The sequence below is a fragment of the Thamnophis sirtalis genome, unplaced genomic scaffold (genome assembly GCF_051295495.1).
Source record: "Thamnophis sirtalis isolate CommonGarterSnake01/CBP01778 unplaced genomic scaffold, rThaSir2_p1.2 scaffold_15, whole genome shotgun sequence".
Classification (NCBI taxonomy): Eukaryota; Metazoa; Chordata; class Lepidosauria; order Squamata; family Natricidae; genus Thamnophis; species Thamnophis sirtalis.
The window spans coordinates 17,641,073-17,654,881 of record NW_028261395.1 but is presented as its reverse complement, the minus strand read 5'-3'; the positions used below and the strand labels follow the sequence as shown (position 1 = coordinate 17,654,881).

General features: G+C 45.1%; 1 protein-coding gene across 2 annotated transcripts in view; it reads left to right on the top strand.

The window, feature by feature from the left end:
* Positions 1 to 13,809, top strand: part of TSPAN14 (tetraspanin 14) — an 87,948-nt gene that overhangs the window by 47,764 nt on the left and 26,375 nt on the right. For both annotated transcript variants that reach the window (XM_087702353.1, XM_087702354.1), the window contains one exon: positions 153 to 250. In XM_087702353.1, coding sequence (XP_087558479.1) covers positions 170 to 250 — 81 coding nt within the window. In that variant the 5' untranslated portion in view covers positions 153 to 169. Of the gene's footprint in view, positions 1 to 152; positions 251 to 13,809 lie in introns of those variants that run through there.

Here is a 13,809-nt window from a genome sequence, read left to right as displayed (position 1 = left end):
TAGGAGGGAAATATCTACTGCTACCTAAACTCTCAACCTTTCAAGTGGGAGGTGAGCGTCACCACACTGTCTTATTTGGATAGCTACGTTAGCTAAATCCAGTAACTTCTCTCTTGTTTAACCAGCAATTCTCTCTTTCTGGTTCTGCACAGTTGCTGCCCTCTAAAAGATGCACTACTACCGGTATCCTTCTGCTGAAATCAGCTGTTGGTATAAATATCTCCTCTTCAGCTACAACATCATCTTCTGGGTAAGTCCCAAGTCTGTGTGTGTGTTTGACCTTGGCCACTGAGAAAATAAAGACTCACCCACATTCAGCCTGCCTCCTTATGATTTCATTAAGGTGCTGATTTCATTTTCTCAGCCATGGTTGACCTTGCTTTCTTGTGAGATCATCCACAGGAAGTTCTGAACCGAAGAAGTTTATTGGATGAGAAGCAAAATGTTTTCAAGGGAAAAAAAAAACCTTCTAGCTGGTGTCTTATCCAAGTATGAAGCATCTCTGACTCTCATTTACTTCTGGAACCAGAAAAGGTCAACCATCTGAAGCCCCTATTCAGATGCTTCACCATTACAATGTATGATTTCCGGTATATTTTGGCCCTGCATATTTTTTTTAATCTATAGCTTGTTCCTAGTAAATAAATAAGCGAATAGGATCTTGTGCTCAGTTTTTATAGTATAGACTTTGAATTTTATTGTGGCATGTTAAACATTAACAACTTTTTAAAGTTGAACTTGATTCCAAGTGATTCATACATTTGTTATTTTTTATTAAAAAAATCCCAGTCTTTCTTACAACTCTGGTATTTCCATGTACTAAGCAGAGCTGGCTCCGCTTAGCTTTTTTGGAATCATCTGAGGTTGGTCAACTGTGTTACTATGTTTCCATGATACATATCTGAACTTGCAAGAACATTGTTCTGAAATCATATTATTATTGCTGTCATTATTCTGCAAACACGGAAAGAGATGCACTCAGCCAAGAAATAACTCGTGCCACAGTCCTAGCTAGCAGTCTTCTTCATGAATATAAATGCTTCACAGATTGCATTGAATTTTCCTTCTTTTTTAAGGTGGTTGCAGAAATATCATCTTTGGTGACAGCTCTCTTGGGTCCATCGAAATAATTTCCTAAGGTGCAGTTAAGAAGATAGTAGTGTTTTGGAGATGTTAGCCGTAGATTCTAATTAATAATATTTTGTTAAATGTAATTAATGGCAAAGATGGCCGCAATTGTGAAAGGCTTGCCATTCTACATTAGACTACAACGTAGAATAACTTTATCGTCATTTTGATTCAGAGTATTAGCCAGAATATAGAAATACGACTGTTAATGGAGAGATCTTTTTCTTATATAATAGACCTATGCAATTAAAGGTCAATACCCCTAGGAAAGTACCTAGGTAGTTCCTTGACTTACAACCATTTGTTTAGTGACTGTTTGAAGATACAATGGAACTAAAAAAGTGACTTTTGATCGTTTTCACACCTATGACCATTGCAACATCCCCATGGTCACGTGATCAAAATTTGGCAACTGGCATGTACTTTGACCGTTGCATTGTCTCTATGTGATCACCCTTCATAACCCTTTGTAGCCAACTTCCAACAAGCAGAATTGATGCAGAAAGCAAGGTTGGCTTAACAGCCACCCAATTTTACTTAATGACGGCTGCAAAAAGGTCATAAAATAGGGCAAAACTCAACTGAACAGTTGCCTTGCTTAACAATGGAAATTTTTGGCTCCTGATTGTGGTCGTAAGTTGGGGGCCCCCTGCAATGGGAATGGTTTGTTTAAAAGATGGGCAACCTTGTGAGACAAGATGCCTTTTTGTTTCTGTTTAGATTTTAGATTTAGATTTTATTAATATTTGTAGGCCGCCCTTTTCCCTGAGGGGACTCAGGGCGGCTCACATAAAATCAGGGAGGGGGAATACAGACATTGACATAGAACATATAATAAAATAGTAAGCAACATACATTCATCATTCGGGAGGGGCGGCTATCCTTGTCCCCAGGCCTGACGGGCTAGCCAGTTCTTAAGGGCTGTGCGGAAGGCCTGGACGGTGGAGAGGGTACGAATCTCCACGGGGAGCTCGTTCCAAAGGGTCGGGGCTACTACTGAGAAGGCCCTCCTCCTTGTAGTTGCCAGCCGGCATTGGCTGGCCGATGGGATACGGAGGAGGCCTAATCTATGTGATCTTATTGGTCGCAGGGAGGTAATTGGCAGAAGGCGGTCTCTCAAGTATCCAGATCCACTACCATGTAGGGCTTTATGGGTGACTAGTAACACCTTGAAGCGCATCCGGAGCTCGACAGGTAGCCAGCGCAGCTCGCGGAGGATAGGTGTTATGTGGGTGAACCGAGGTGCACCCACAATCACTCACGCGGCCGCGTTCTGTACTAGCTGAAGTCGCCGGATGCTCTTCAAGGGCAGCCCCATGTAGAGCACATTGCAGTATTCCAGCCTAGAGGTCACAAGGGCCCGGGTGACCGTTGTGAGAGCCTCCCGATTCAGGTAGGGTCGCAACTGGCGCACCAGGCGAACCTGGGCGAATGCCCCCCTGGTCACAGCCGTCAAGTGGTGGTCAAACGATAGCTGTGGATCCAGGAGGACTCCCAAGTTGCGAACCCTCTCTGAGGGGTATAGAATTTGACCCCCCAGCCTGAGAGATGGAATATTGGTGGAATCTTTGGGAGGGAAACACAACAGCCACTCGGTCTTTTCTGGGTTGAGCACAAGCTTGTTAACCCTCATCCAGTCCATAACGGCTTCAAGGCCTCGGTTCATCACGTCTGCCGCTTCATTGAGTTGGCACGGGGCGGACAGATACAATTGAGTATCGTCCGCATATTGATGGTATCTGATCCCGTGCCTGCGGATGATCTCTCCCAGCGGTTTCATGTAGATGTTGAATAGTAGGGGGGATAAGACCGAGCCCTGAGGCACCCCATAAGTTAGGGGCCTAGGGGACGATCTCTGCCCCCCCACTAACACCGACTGCGACCTGTCCGAGAGGTAGGAGGAGAACCACCGCAACACGGTGCCTCCCACTCCCACCTCCCGCAGTCGTCGCAGAAGGATACCATGGTCGATGGTATCGAAAGCCGCTGAGAGGTCAAGGAGGACCAGGATGGAGGAATGTCCTCCATCTCTGGCCCTCCAGAGATCATCGGTCAATGCGACCAAAGCGGTTTCTGTGCTGTAACTGGGTCTGAAGCCTGACTGGAAGGGGTCGAGATAGTTTGCTTCCTCCAAGGACCGTTGGAGCTGGAAGGCCACCACCTTCTCCACCACCTTCCCAAGGAAGGGAAGGTTGGAGACTGGGCGATAGTTATTAAGAACAGCTGGATCCAGAGATGGCTTCTTTAGGAGGGGGCTCACCACCGCCGCTTTCAGTGCGGCGGGGAAGTTCCCCTCCCGAAGAGAGGCGGTCACAACCGCCTGGATCCAGCCTCGTGTCACCTCACTGCTGTTAGTAACCAGCCATGAGGGACACGGGTCCAGTACGCAGGTGGAGGCACTTACAGCCCTCATGGCCTTGTCCACATCCCCGGGGGTAACATCCTGAAACTCAACCCAGAGATGTTCTACTTGATCCTCTTGTGCCTCGGCTGGAACTGCGGGGATGGAGTCTAAGTCCGACCGAAACCGAGCAATTTTGTCCGCTAAGAATTGGGCATAATCCTCAGCTCTGCCCTGCAAGGGTTCCCCCGCTTCCCTTTTATTTAATAGGGAGCGGGTTATCCTAAACAGGGCGGCTGGGCGGGACTCAGCGGACGCAACCAAGGTGGCTATGTGAGATCTTTTCGCTGCCCTAAGTGCCCTGGTGTACTCCTTGGTGCAGGTGGTTACCATTGCTCGGTTCGATTCGGACTTATCAGACCTCCATCGGTGCTCTAGGCATCTCCTCCGGCGCTTCATCTCCCGGAGTTCCTCGGTGAACCAAGGGGGTCTCCGGGATCCGCCGCCTCGGAGGGGCCGTAGTGGCGCAATCCGGTCGAGGGCCTCCGATGCTGCTGAGTGCCAGGCAGCAACCAGAGTCTCTACCGGACTGTGGGCAAAAGTATCAGGAATAACCCCAAGCTCTGTCTGGAACCTTAACGGTTCCATAAGTCACCTGGGGCGGAACCACCTGGTCGGTTCCTCCTCCCTACAGTGGGGGTTTGGTCTCCGGAAGTCGAGCCTCAGTAGGTAATGGTCTGACCACGACAGGGGTATGATGTCGTTACCCCTCAGACCAAGATCACAAATCCACTGCTCCGAGAGGAATACGAGGTCGAGCATGTGACCCGCCAAATGGGTTGGGCCCCGAATTACTTGGGTCAAGCCCATGGCTGTCATGGAAAACCATGAACTCCTGCGCCCCATCAGAGTTTTCGCCGAGCGAAGGCAAATTAAAGTCCCCCAGGACCATCAACCTAGGGAACTCAATTGCCAGCTCGGCTACCGACTCGAGGAGCGAGGGGAGGGCTGCTGCAACGCTGTTGGGAGGCAGGTACGTTAACAGCAGACCCACTTGACCCTTGAGGTCCAACTTTATCAGCAGGGACTCACACCCGACAAGCTCCGGAGCAGGGACCCTACGAGGAACTAACGACTCCCGGATAACAACGGCCACACCCCCACCCCTTCACTGGGCTCTCGGCTGGTGCAGCACCTGAAATCCTTCTGGGCACAGCTCTACAAGGGGGACTCCTCCCTCTGGGCCCAGCCAGGTTTCAGTAATACATGCCAGGTCTGCCCTCTCGTCTAAAATTAAGTCCCGGACGAGAGGAGCTTTATGTACCACAGACCTGGCATTTAGCGACAGCAGCCTGAGTCCAGGGTCCTGACTACTTGCGCCATCTGGTCTCGGAGTGGGACTCATAGGGCCGGAAGGAGGGATCTCTGTGATGTAGCGAACCCTCCTTCCCCGGTAATGGCCAGCCCTAAAGTCCCCGCCATATCTGCCCCTCCCTGTTACGACCGTAATACCCCGACCCTCTCCCGTGTCTCTGGTCCCCTCAACCACCCCCATGGCCCCCGCATCTCCCGGCAGGTCCTCCGAATCATACATACCCATGCACTCCCCCAAACAGTCCCCACGTAAAAGTTAAAAAACACAAAAATTTACAACAATATGATAGTAAAAGTGGGCCATTCATTCAATCACAACCAATCCCATACACTCATCATACTATTTAAAGAAATTGCGCAATTAGATGTGTAACAATATGAAAAGGGGGGGGAGAGATACTCCGTTTCTCTCCCCTCCTATGTCCTGGGGAAACGTCCTTGGCCGCCCGATCAGAAATGGATGATATACAAGGCGGCCGTATGCAGGCAGGGCAAGATGTAAAAAGTAGAAAGTCCAGTAATTCATAGATGGCAGTCTTAAGGATGAGTAAGTGCCCCAATCCAGGGGGCCAAGGTTTGGAACTAGCCTGAGCCACTTTAGCAGAGGAGGAGGGAAGTGCTGATGTTTTTGGAGCCCAGTCTCTGCCACCATGGTCGCCATCCCCCATTACTCTCACACCAACTCAGCCACAATCCTACTCCCCTAGTGGCTGGAGCGGGAGGCAAAGGGCAATGTCCAGAGAAGGCCGCAGTGACACAGGGCTCAGTTCAGGGGATTTAGAGGGTCGTCCTCTTCCCCACCCTAGCAAGCACACCAGTCAGTCGAAACGGCCAGGTCTTTCCTAAAGCCGTAGGGGCAGATAGCGAATAGCAGGGTGAGCAAGATAGAACCAAGGGGGGGGGGGCATCTGAGGCAGCAACAAGCACAGCCAAAGCTTAAGATCTCAATAAGCTTCCAACGCTTCCTTCTTTAAGGAGAAGTTGATTAAAGTTAAAACCCTCCAGGCTCACCAGTCACTAGGGCTCGTCAGGGCTCACCAGTCCTTCAGCGCGAACAAGTTCAAGCAGGCTGGCTAGGGAAGAGGCGTCCGAGATGTAAAAGTGCTGCGGATCAGCTGTTTGAAGTCGCCATCTTTCCCTCCACGCTTTCCTTCCAGTTTCAACTACTGCCGCTCTGCTGCTCAGGAGACGGCTGCCAAGATGAACAACGAAGCCTTATCAGGGGGCTCACTAGGTCGGACGGGCAACACCAGGAACATCCAGGCGTGCAGGATGGCCTCCTGCATCTGTAAATTTGAATTTCAGGGGCAGCATTATTGAAAATCAGCAGCCAAAGGTTCTCATTTTGAGACAGGAAATTCACAAAAGCTAGCCGGTGCCCTAAAATAGATTTAAAAGCAGTTTAGAAAGCCCATACTTCCATTGTAAACAGGGAGGAAGGAGATGACCGGAAACTATGTGTGGCATAGCTTTCTATATGGCATTCCCTCCAGACGGTCAGCGCTTCGGAAGAATTTTACTGATATATAATCCAGATCTGATATTCCTGGGAGCAAAATTAGGCAGTCCTGGAGGTCATACATCAAAAGGAGATCTCTTATGACAGTCTCAGTGTTAGTTTTATGGCATGTTTTCTTGGCTAACCTTGGCCAACCTTAGCTTTTTTAGGATAGCACAACAGCTGCCGAGGACAAAGAGAAGCATGCACTTTCCAAGGAAAGATAAAGCTCTTTAGAAGAGTTGCGGACAGGTGTTAAATTTGAGTGTGTCTCGAAGGCATTTTTGGGAATCACCACTGAAGTGTTGTGCATACTGTAAGCACCCTGTGGCCATTAAATCATGTTTCTACATCAGGGTTATGAGTTCTGCCAGCTTCTTTCCTGACTTCCACTAAGGAAATGACAATTCTTAAGAGAATCTCTGCTGATTTGTTTTGTTGACTGACAGAGTCCTCATGAAGCTGGAGTCCAGCAGATCAGGAACCTCCAATACTTGGTGAAGGACAGTTTGCTGAAAACAGTGCCTTTATTAGTTTTGAATTATTTTCCTTAAGGACAGAGGCTGCAGGTTTCCAGCTGGGAGAAAATATGGGATTGATTGATTGAATTGTTCAATTGCCATCAAGTCAGTGTCAACTCTTAGAAATCACATAGGTTGATCTCCAAGATGATTTCTCCCTTCAGGTCTTCCCGAAGTGTATTCATCACCATGGCAATTGTACAGATTAAACTGTATCCTTCTGCAAATTAAAGAACAAAGAACAATACCATAACTAAGACTTTGGACTGTCTAATTTTTTTACCCTCTGAAATAAGGTTTCCCCTGAGATCTGTGTAGCTCCCACCTTGATAGTTCATCATGTCAAGCACAGGAAATCAGGAGTCCACGGTGCAGTTCAAATGAATATATAGGTTTGTAGGTTTCAGAAATCCTTCACAGTAGTGGTGTCCAAAATGTCTGTCTGCCTTACTCAGAGTTTATTTGGCTTTTATACAGTTTTAACAAGCAAAGCAAAAGCAGGGTAGCAACAGCATCTTATTAGTATATTCTCTCTTATTTCCCTTGTCAATCTTGCAGACCATCCCAGCCAAGGTAGAAGGTCCACATAACTCCCTGGTACAGCCTATCTCTAATAAACAGTTGAGGTAATCGGTCACTGAGCTCATGGCCGTCTAATGCACATGTCTGTACGTAACCTTTCAGAGGAAAGGTCTCACATCTGCTTCTACTAATTAGGTGAGCTCATAGGTATTTTCAAGGTAACCAGCTACTGAGATCATGGCATTTTACTGCACATGACTTTACATAATGTTTCCTCTATTCCTACATCGATTTTTTGATAACTTAAGCTCTGTACAAGAATCATAATTGCTAATGCTCAAAGCAAATAGGTGGTAGACAAGAGTCAATGGAATTCAAGGTGGGCTGGACTATAATCTCTTGTGTGCATGAAGAGATTCAAGACTGATGATGCATTTGACCCCTCCATCCCTCGGGCTCAGCCTAGTCATCTCCTACACATGATCTTCTTTCTTACTTTTACTTTCTCAGCATTGGAGGCTTTTCCAAAGAGCTAAAATCCTCACATAATGTATCCAAAATATATTTTAAAACCGCACCTCTAAAGGAATTCCACTGTACTGTTTAGAAAAATAGTATATATTCAATGCACCAATCAAAGGTTGGATCTTGTTCCCTTGGTACTTTACAAGGCTTGTTTAACACCTAAGCAGAAAGGACAAGTTGCGGCCATTGGATTTGTGTCCCTTCATCCACCTATTTGAGCAATTCCAGGTTGTTTCCACTTTTATGAGTATGCAGATCTACAGTTACTTCCTGTCTCCCAAGTGCAGCAGTCTGGCCTTTTCGAATAGCTACTTGATTTCCGTAGAGAGAGTTCAAAGGGTTATGGCATTGTTCTTTTTTTTTTCTTTGATTTTCAGAAGGATACAGTTTAATCTTTGTCTGTGCAATAAGTGACACTTTAGATCAGGTTTCAGACTGAACTGAAGTCTCTTCTATGTGTGTCATGAATAGCATTGAGGACACTAGAATGAGACAACTTGCCATGGTCAACCCACCATGGGACAAGTCACCATGGCCAACTCATGATGGGTCAACTCGCCATGGGATAATTTAACAATTCAATTATTTAAAATAAATAAAATAATTTAATTTTTATCATTCACATTTCATTCTGTCCCTTCTTTTGCATCCTTTCTTTAATGATTCCATTTCACCATTTCTTTGATAATTAGTGTAACTCTTGTTCTGCAACAAGTTGTTTGCTATAGCAAGTTGTCTCACAGTGAGTTGGCCACGGCAAGTTGACCATGGCGAGTTGTCTGTGGCACTTTGACTGCAGCAAATTGTCATAGACTCCTGAAACACAGCTTCTGAAGGAAAGCTGCACAAGTCATAGTTGTGTGCGAAGAATAAGCTGTTAAAAGCAAAGCCTTTGTTTGGGTGCTCCTCTGGTGATCATACAGATGGATCTTCTCCAGGATAATCTGTTCTGGACCTGGTCCTTCAAGTCTTCCAAAGATGTGCCTATCAACTTCTGTAATGGCGTCCATCAATCTTGTTGCTGGTCATCATTTTCCCTTACTTTCCATCTCTCCTAGATTGACTTCTCAAGAAAGTTAGAAGTTTGCATAATATGTCCAAAGATTATATTTGGAGCTCAGCCATTGGTATACAGGAAATCCCTCCCCCATTGTTCTAAGAATCCTGCATGTATGCGTTTATGAATCCACAAGTCAAATTCAACTCAAAGGATCTTCATTGTGTTAGGTGTTTGGACAAGAATTAGAATTAAGACTATGGCTGAAGAGCTGAGGTGGCGTAGTGGTTAGGGTGCAGTACTGCAACCACTTCAGCTGACTGCTAGTTCTGCAGTTTGGTGGTTCAAATCTCACCGGCTCAGGGCTGACTCAGCCTTCCATCCTTCCGAGGTGGGTAAAATGAGGACCCAGATTGTGCGGGCAATATGCCGACTCTGTAAACCGCTTAGAGAGGGCTCAAAGCCCTATGAAGCGGTATATAAGTCTAACTGCTATTAAGCAACCACATAGTTGTATTTTCTCTATGATGACCTGTTCCTAACCTGACCTTTCAGGTCTTCCAATGATGCATTCATTGCTACACTAATCAAGTCTATCCCTCTTGCTGGTGCTCATCTCTTTCATGAAAAAAGAATAAAGAAAGGTGAGGTATGGAAAGAAGTACGATGTTTTTCGGAGTATGATACACCATTTTTCCTCAAAAAAGAGGCTGAAAATCTGGGTGCGTTTTATACATCGAATACAGCATTTTTTGCCTCCCAAAGCCCCGCCCCGTCACCAACGCCTTATGGAGGCTTTCAGAGAGCTCCTGAGGGCTGGGGAGGGCAGAAATGAACAAAAAAACCAGGGCGTTTTTTGCCTCTCCCCCCAGCCCCCACAACCACTCTATAAGCATCCATAATTGCCATGCATGCAATTTTTTTGACAAAAAATGGTCCTGTTTTTGCAAAAAATTGCCTTTTTTTGCTTGTTTTTGCCCCCCTGGGAGCACTCTGCAAGCCCCACCCACAACCTATTCATGCCTTTTTTGAGGGGGGAAATGGGCCCATTTTCATGAAAAATGGGCCGTTTTCATGAGGTTTGCAGAGTGCAAAACCCTTTTTTTTCCTTTTGGAAAGCTCTTTAACTGATTGATGAGAATTACATTGATCAAGTGCTGTGCCAGCAGAAACACCTACCCATCTACTGTATTTCTCTCTCTCTCTCTCTCTCTCTCTATCCCTCTACCTACCTACCTACCTACTCTCTCTCTCTCTCTCTCTCACTACCTACTGTATTTCTCTCTCTCTTCTCTTTATCAACCTACCTAACTACTCTCTCTCTCCCTACCTATCTACTAAATTTCTCTCTCTCTCTCCCTCTACCTACCTACCTACTTACCTATACTCTCTCTCCCTACCTACCTACTGTATTTCTCTCTCTCTTCTATCCCTTTACCTACCTACCTACTTACCTACCTACCTACCTACCCTCTCTTTCTCTCCCTATCTATCTACTGTATTTCTCTCTCTATTTCTCTCTCTCTATCTCTTTATCTACCTATCTACCTAACTACTCTCTCGTTCTCCCTACCTATCTACTGTATTTCTCTCTCTCTCTCTCCCTTTATCTACCTATCTACCTAACTACTCCCTCTCTTTCCTTACCTATCTACTGTATTACTCTCTCTCTCTTTCTCTCTCTCTATATATTCTTTTATCTACCTACCTACCTACCTAACAACTCTCTCTCTCTCTCTCTCTCTCTCTCTCTCCCTACCTACTGTATTTCTCTCTCTCTTCTATCCCTTTACCTACCTACCCACCCACCCACCCTCTCTCTCTCCCTACCTATCTACTGTATTTCTCTCTCTATTTCTCTCTCTCTATCCCTTTATCTACCTATCTACCTAACTACTCTCTCTCTCTCCCTACCTATCTACTGTATTACTCTCTCTTTCTCTCTCTATATATATTCTTTTATCTACCTACCTACCTAACAACTCTCTCTCTCCCCCTCCCTACCTACTGTATTTCTCTCTCTCTTCTATCCCTTTACTTACCTACCCACCCACCCACTCTCTCTCCCTACCTATCTACTGTATTTCTCTCTCTATTTCTCTTTCTCTATCCCTTTATCTACCGATCTACCTAACTACTCTCTCTCTCCCTACCTATCTACTGTATTTCTCTCTCTATTTCTCTCTCTCTATCCCTTTATCTACCTATCTACCTAACTACTCTTTCTCTCTCCCTACCTATCTACTGTATTACTCTCTCTTTCTCTCTCTATATATATTCTTTTATCTACCTACCTACCTAACAACTCTCTCTCTCTCTCTCCCCCTCCCTACCTACTGTATTTCTCTCTCTCTTCTATCCCTTTACTTACCTACCCACCCACCCACTCTCTCTCCCTACCTATCTACTGTATTTCTCTCTCTATTTCTCTTTCTCTATCCCTTTATCTACCGATCTACCTAACTACTCTCTCTCTCCCTACCTATCTACTGTATTTCTCTCTCTATTTCTCTCTCTCTATCCCTTTATCTACCTATCTACCTAACTACTCTTTCTCTCTCCCTACCTATCTACTGTATTACTCTCTCTTTCTCTCTCTATATATATTCTTTTATCTACCTACCTACCTAACAACTCTCTCTCTCTCTCTCCCCCTCCCTACCTACTGTATTTCTCTCTCTCTTCTATCCCTTTACTTACCTACCCACCCACCCACCCTCTCTCTCTCCCTACCTATCTACTGTATTTCTCTCTCTATTTCTCTTTCTCTATCCCTTTATCTACCTATCTACCTAACTACTCTCTCTCTCCCTACCTATCTACTGTATTACTCTCTCTTTCTCTCTATATATATATTCTTTTATCTACCTATCTACCTAACTACTCTCTCTCTCTCCCTACCTATCTACTGTATTACTCTCTCTTTCTCTCTATATATATATTCTTTTATCTACCTATCTACCTAACAACTCTCTCTCTCTCCCTACCTACCTACTGTATTTCTCTCTCTTTCTCTCCCTCTCTATCCTTCTACCTACCTACCTACCTACTTTTTTTAAAATTTGCCTCTTCAAAACCTTGGTACGTCTTATACTCCAAAAAATATGGTATTTGGTGAAATGGTTTCTGGGTAATGCAATGGTATCAACAAAACTGTTTGTTGACCTAGTGTTATGTGGATGATATTTCAGTGCAGCTGTGAAAATGTTTGTTGCTGTTAGGAAATCCTGGTCAGTTCCCAGTGAAAGGGGATGCCACAGTAGCTGTCTAAATCATTTAAAATAATCTCTGCTTTGAGAAGTATTTTTCAATCTTGGTTTAGGTGCATCCTCTGATGTAAAAATTGGATGACCAATTATTGCAACAAATATTTGTGTTCTATCAGGGAGCAATTGCTGAATGATAAAAAATGTCTATCTCATAAACCACATCAATGTAGTAAACTAACGGTTAGCCTTTTGTTGGCCTAAATATCTTCCAATCAAAGAATTGGACTTAAGTTCATTGCCTGTAATTTCCATACATGGAACTTAATTAATGATATCCAGAGGAATGGACTGACTCTGCATATATCACTAGAGTTTCAAGATTTAATGCTGGTCTGGGTCCTTATCTTCCAGCCTTCTGTAATTTGAAAAGATAAATTTATGTGCATAACCTTGGATCTTCTGCGTACATTGCAGTCATCTTCAAATTGCTTGATAAGTCTTTTTTTGAGGGTTTGCTGTTGCATTCTGTTGAACCTGCTCAAGCTTCTTGAGGGGTCTTTAAGGGAATCCCAGTGTAGAGTGCATTGCAGTAGGTGAAGGGGATCAGGGCATAGGTGATTGAATTATGGGGTCCTAATCCAGGAAATTGTACTGCTGGTGCACCAAATAAAGTTATGCAAAGGTTGCTTCTTGTCCTGCCCTCTGGGTGTTCTGGAGAACAAGTTGACCCCCTCTTCTTTGTGGCAGCCCTTCAAATATCGCAACACTGCTATCATGTCACCTCTCATTCTTCTTTTCTTTAGACTAGCCATAGTTCCTGCAACCGTTCTTCATATGTTTTTGTCTTCAGGCCTTTAGTCATCTTAGTTGCCCTTCTCTGCATTTTTTCCAAAATCTCAACATCTTTTTTATAATGTGACCAAACCTGGATGCAGTATTCCAGGTGTGGTTTGCTAAGGCTTTACAAAGTGGTACTTGCACTTCATGTGACTTTTTCATTAGACTAGACTAGTGATGGCTAACCTTTTTGTCATTGCATGCTGAAAGCGTGTCCCTCCGTGTCCCGTTTTAAGCCTGGAAGGCCTCTTGCACCAACCTGAAAGCCAAAATGGGGCATGGGGGCACTGCACGAGGCCCCAAAATGCAATGCGAGTGCCCCCTGTGCATGTGCCCTCCGCCCCTGTGCATGTACGGCAGAAACCCTAAGAACAGCTGGCTTCCAGTTTCCAAAGGCAACTTCTGTTCCATGCATTGATTGTTCTCACTATCAAAAAAATTCTCCTTATTTCCAGGTTGAATCTCTCCTTGACCAGTTTCCATCCATTGTTCCTTGTCTGGCCTTCAGGTGCTTTCAAAAATATGTTGATCCCTTCTTCTCTGTGGCAGCCCCTCAAATATTGGGACACTGCTTTCATGTCTCCTCTGGTCCTTCACTTCACTAGACATGCCCAGTTCCTGCAACCAATCTTCATATGTTTTAGCCTTCAGCCCCCTAATCATCTTTGTGGCTCTTCTCTGCACTCTTCTTATAGCCTCAACATCTTTTTTATAGTGTGCTGACCAAAACTGGATGCGGTACTCTAGGTGCATCTAGACAGAATAGAAATAATGTTGTATCTTCCCAGGCAAAGCAAAACCAAATGATTATACATGTACTCTCAAGAAACATCTGTTAGCAGGAAAACAGCAGCCAT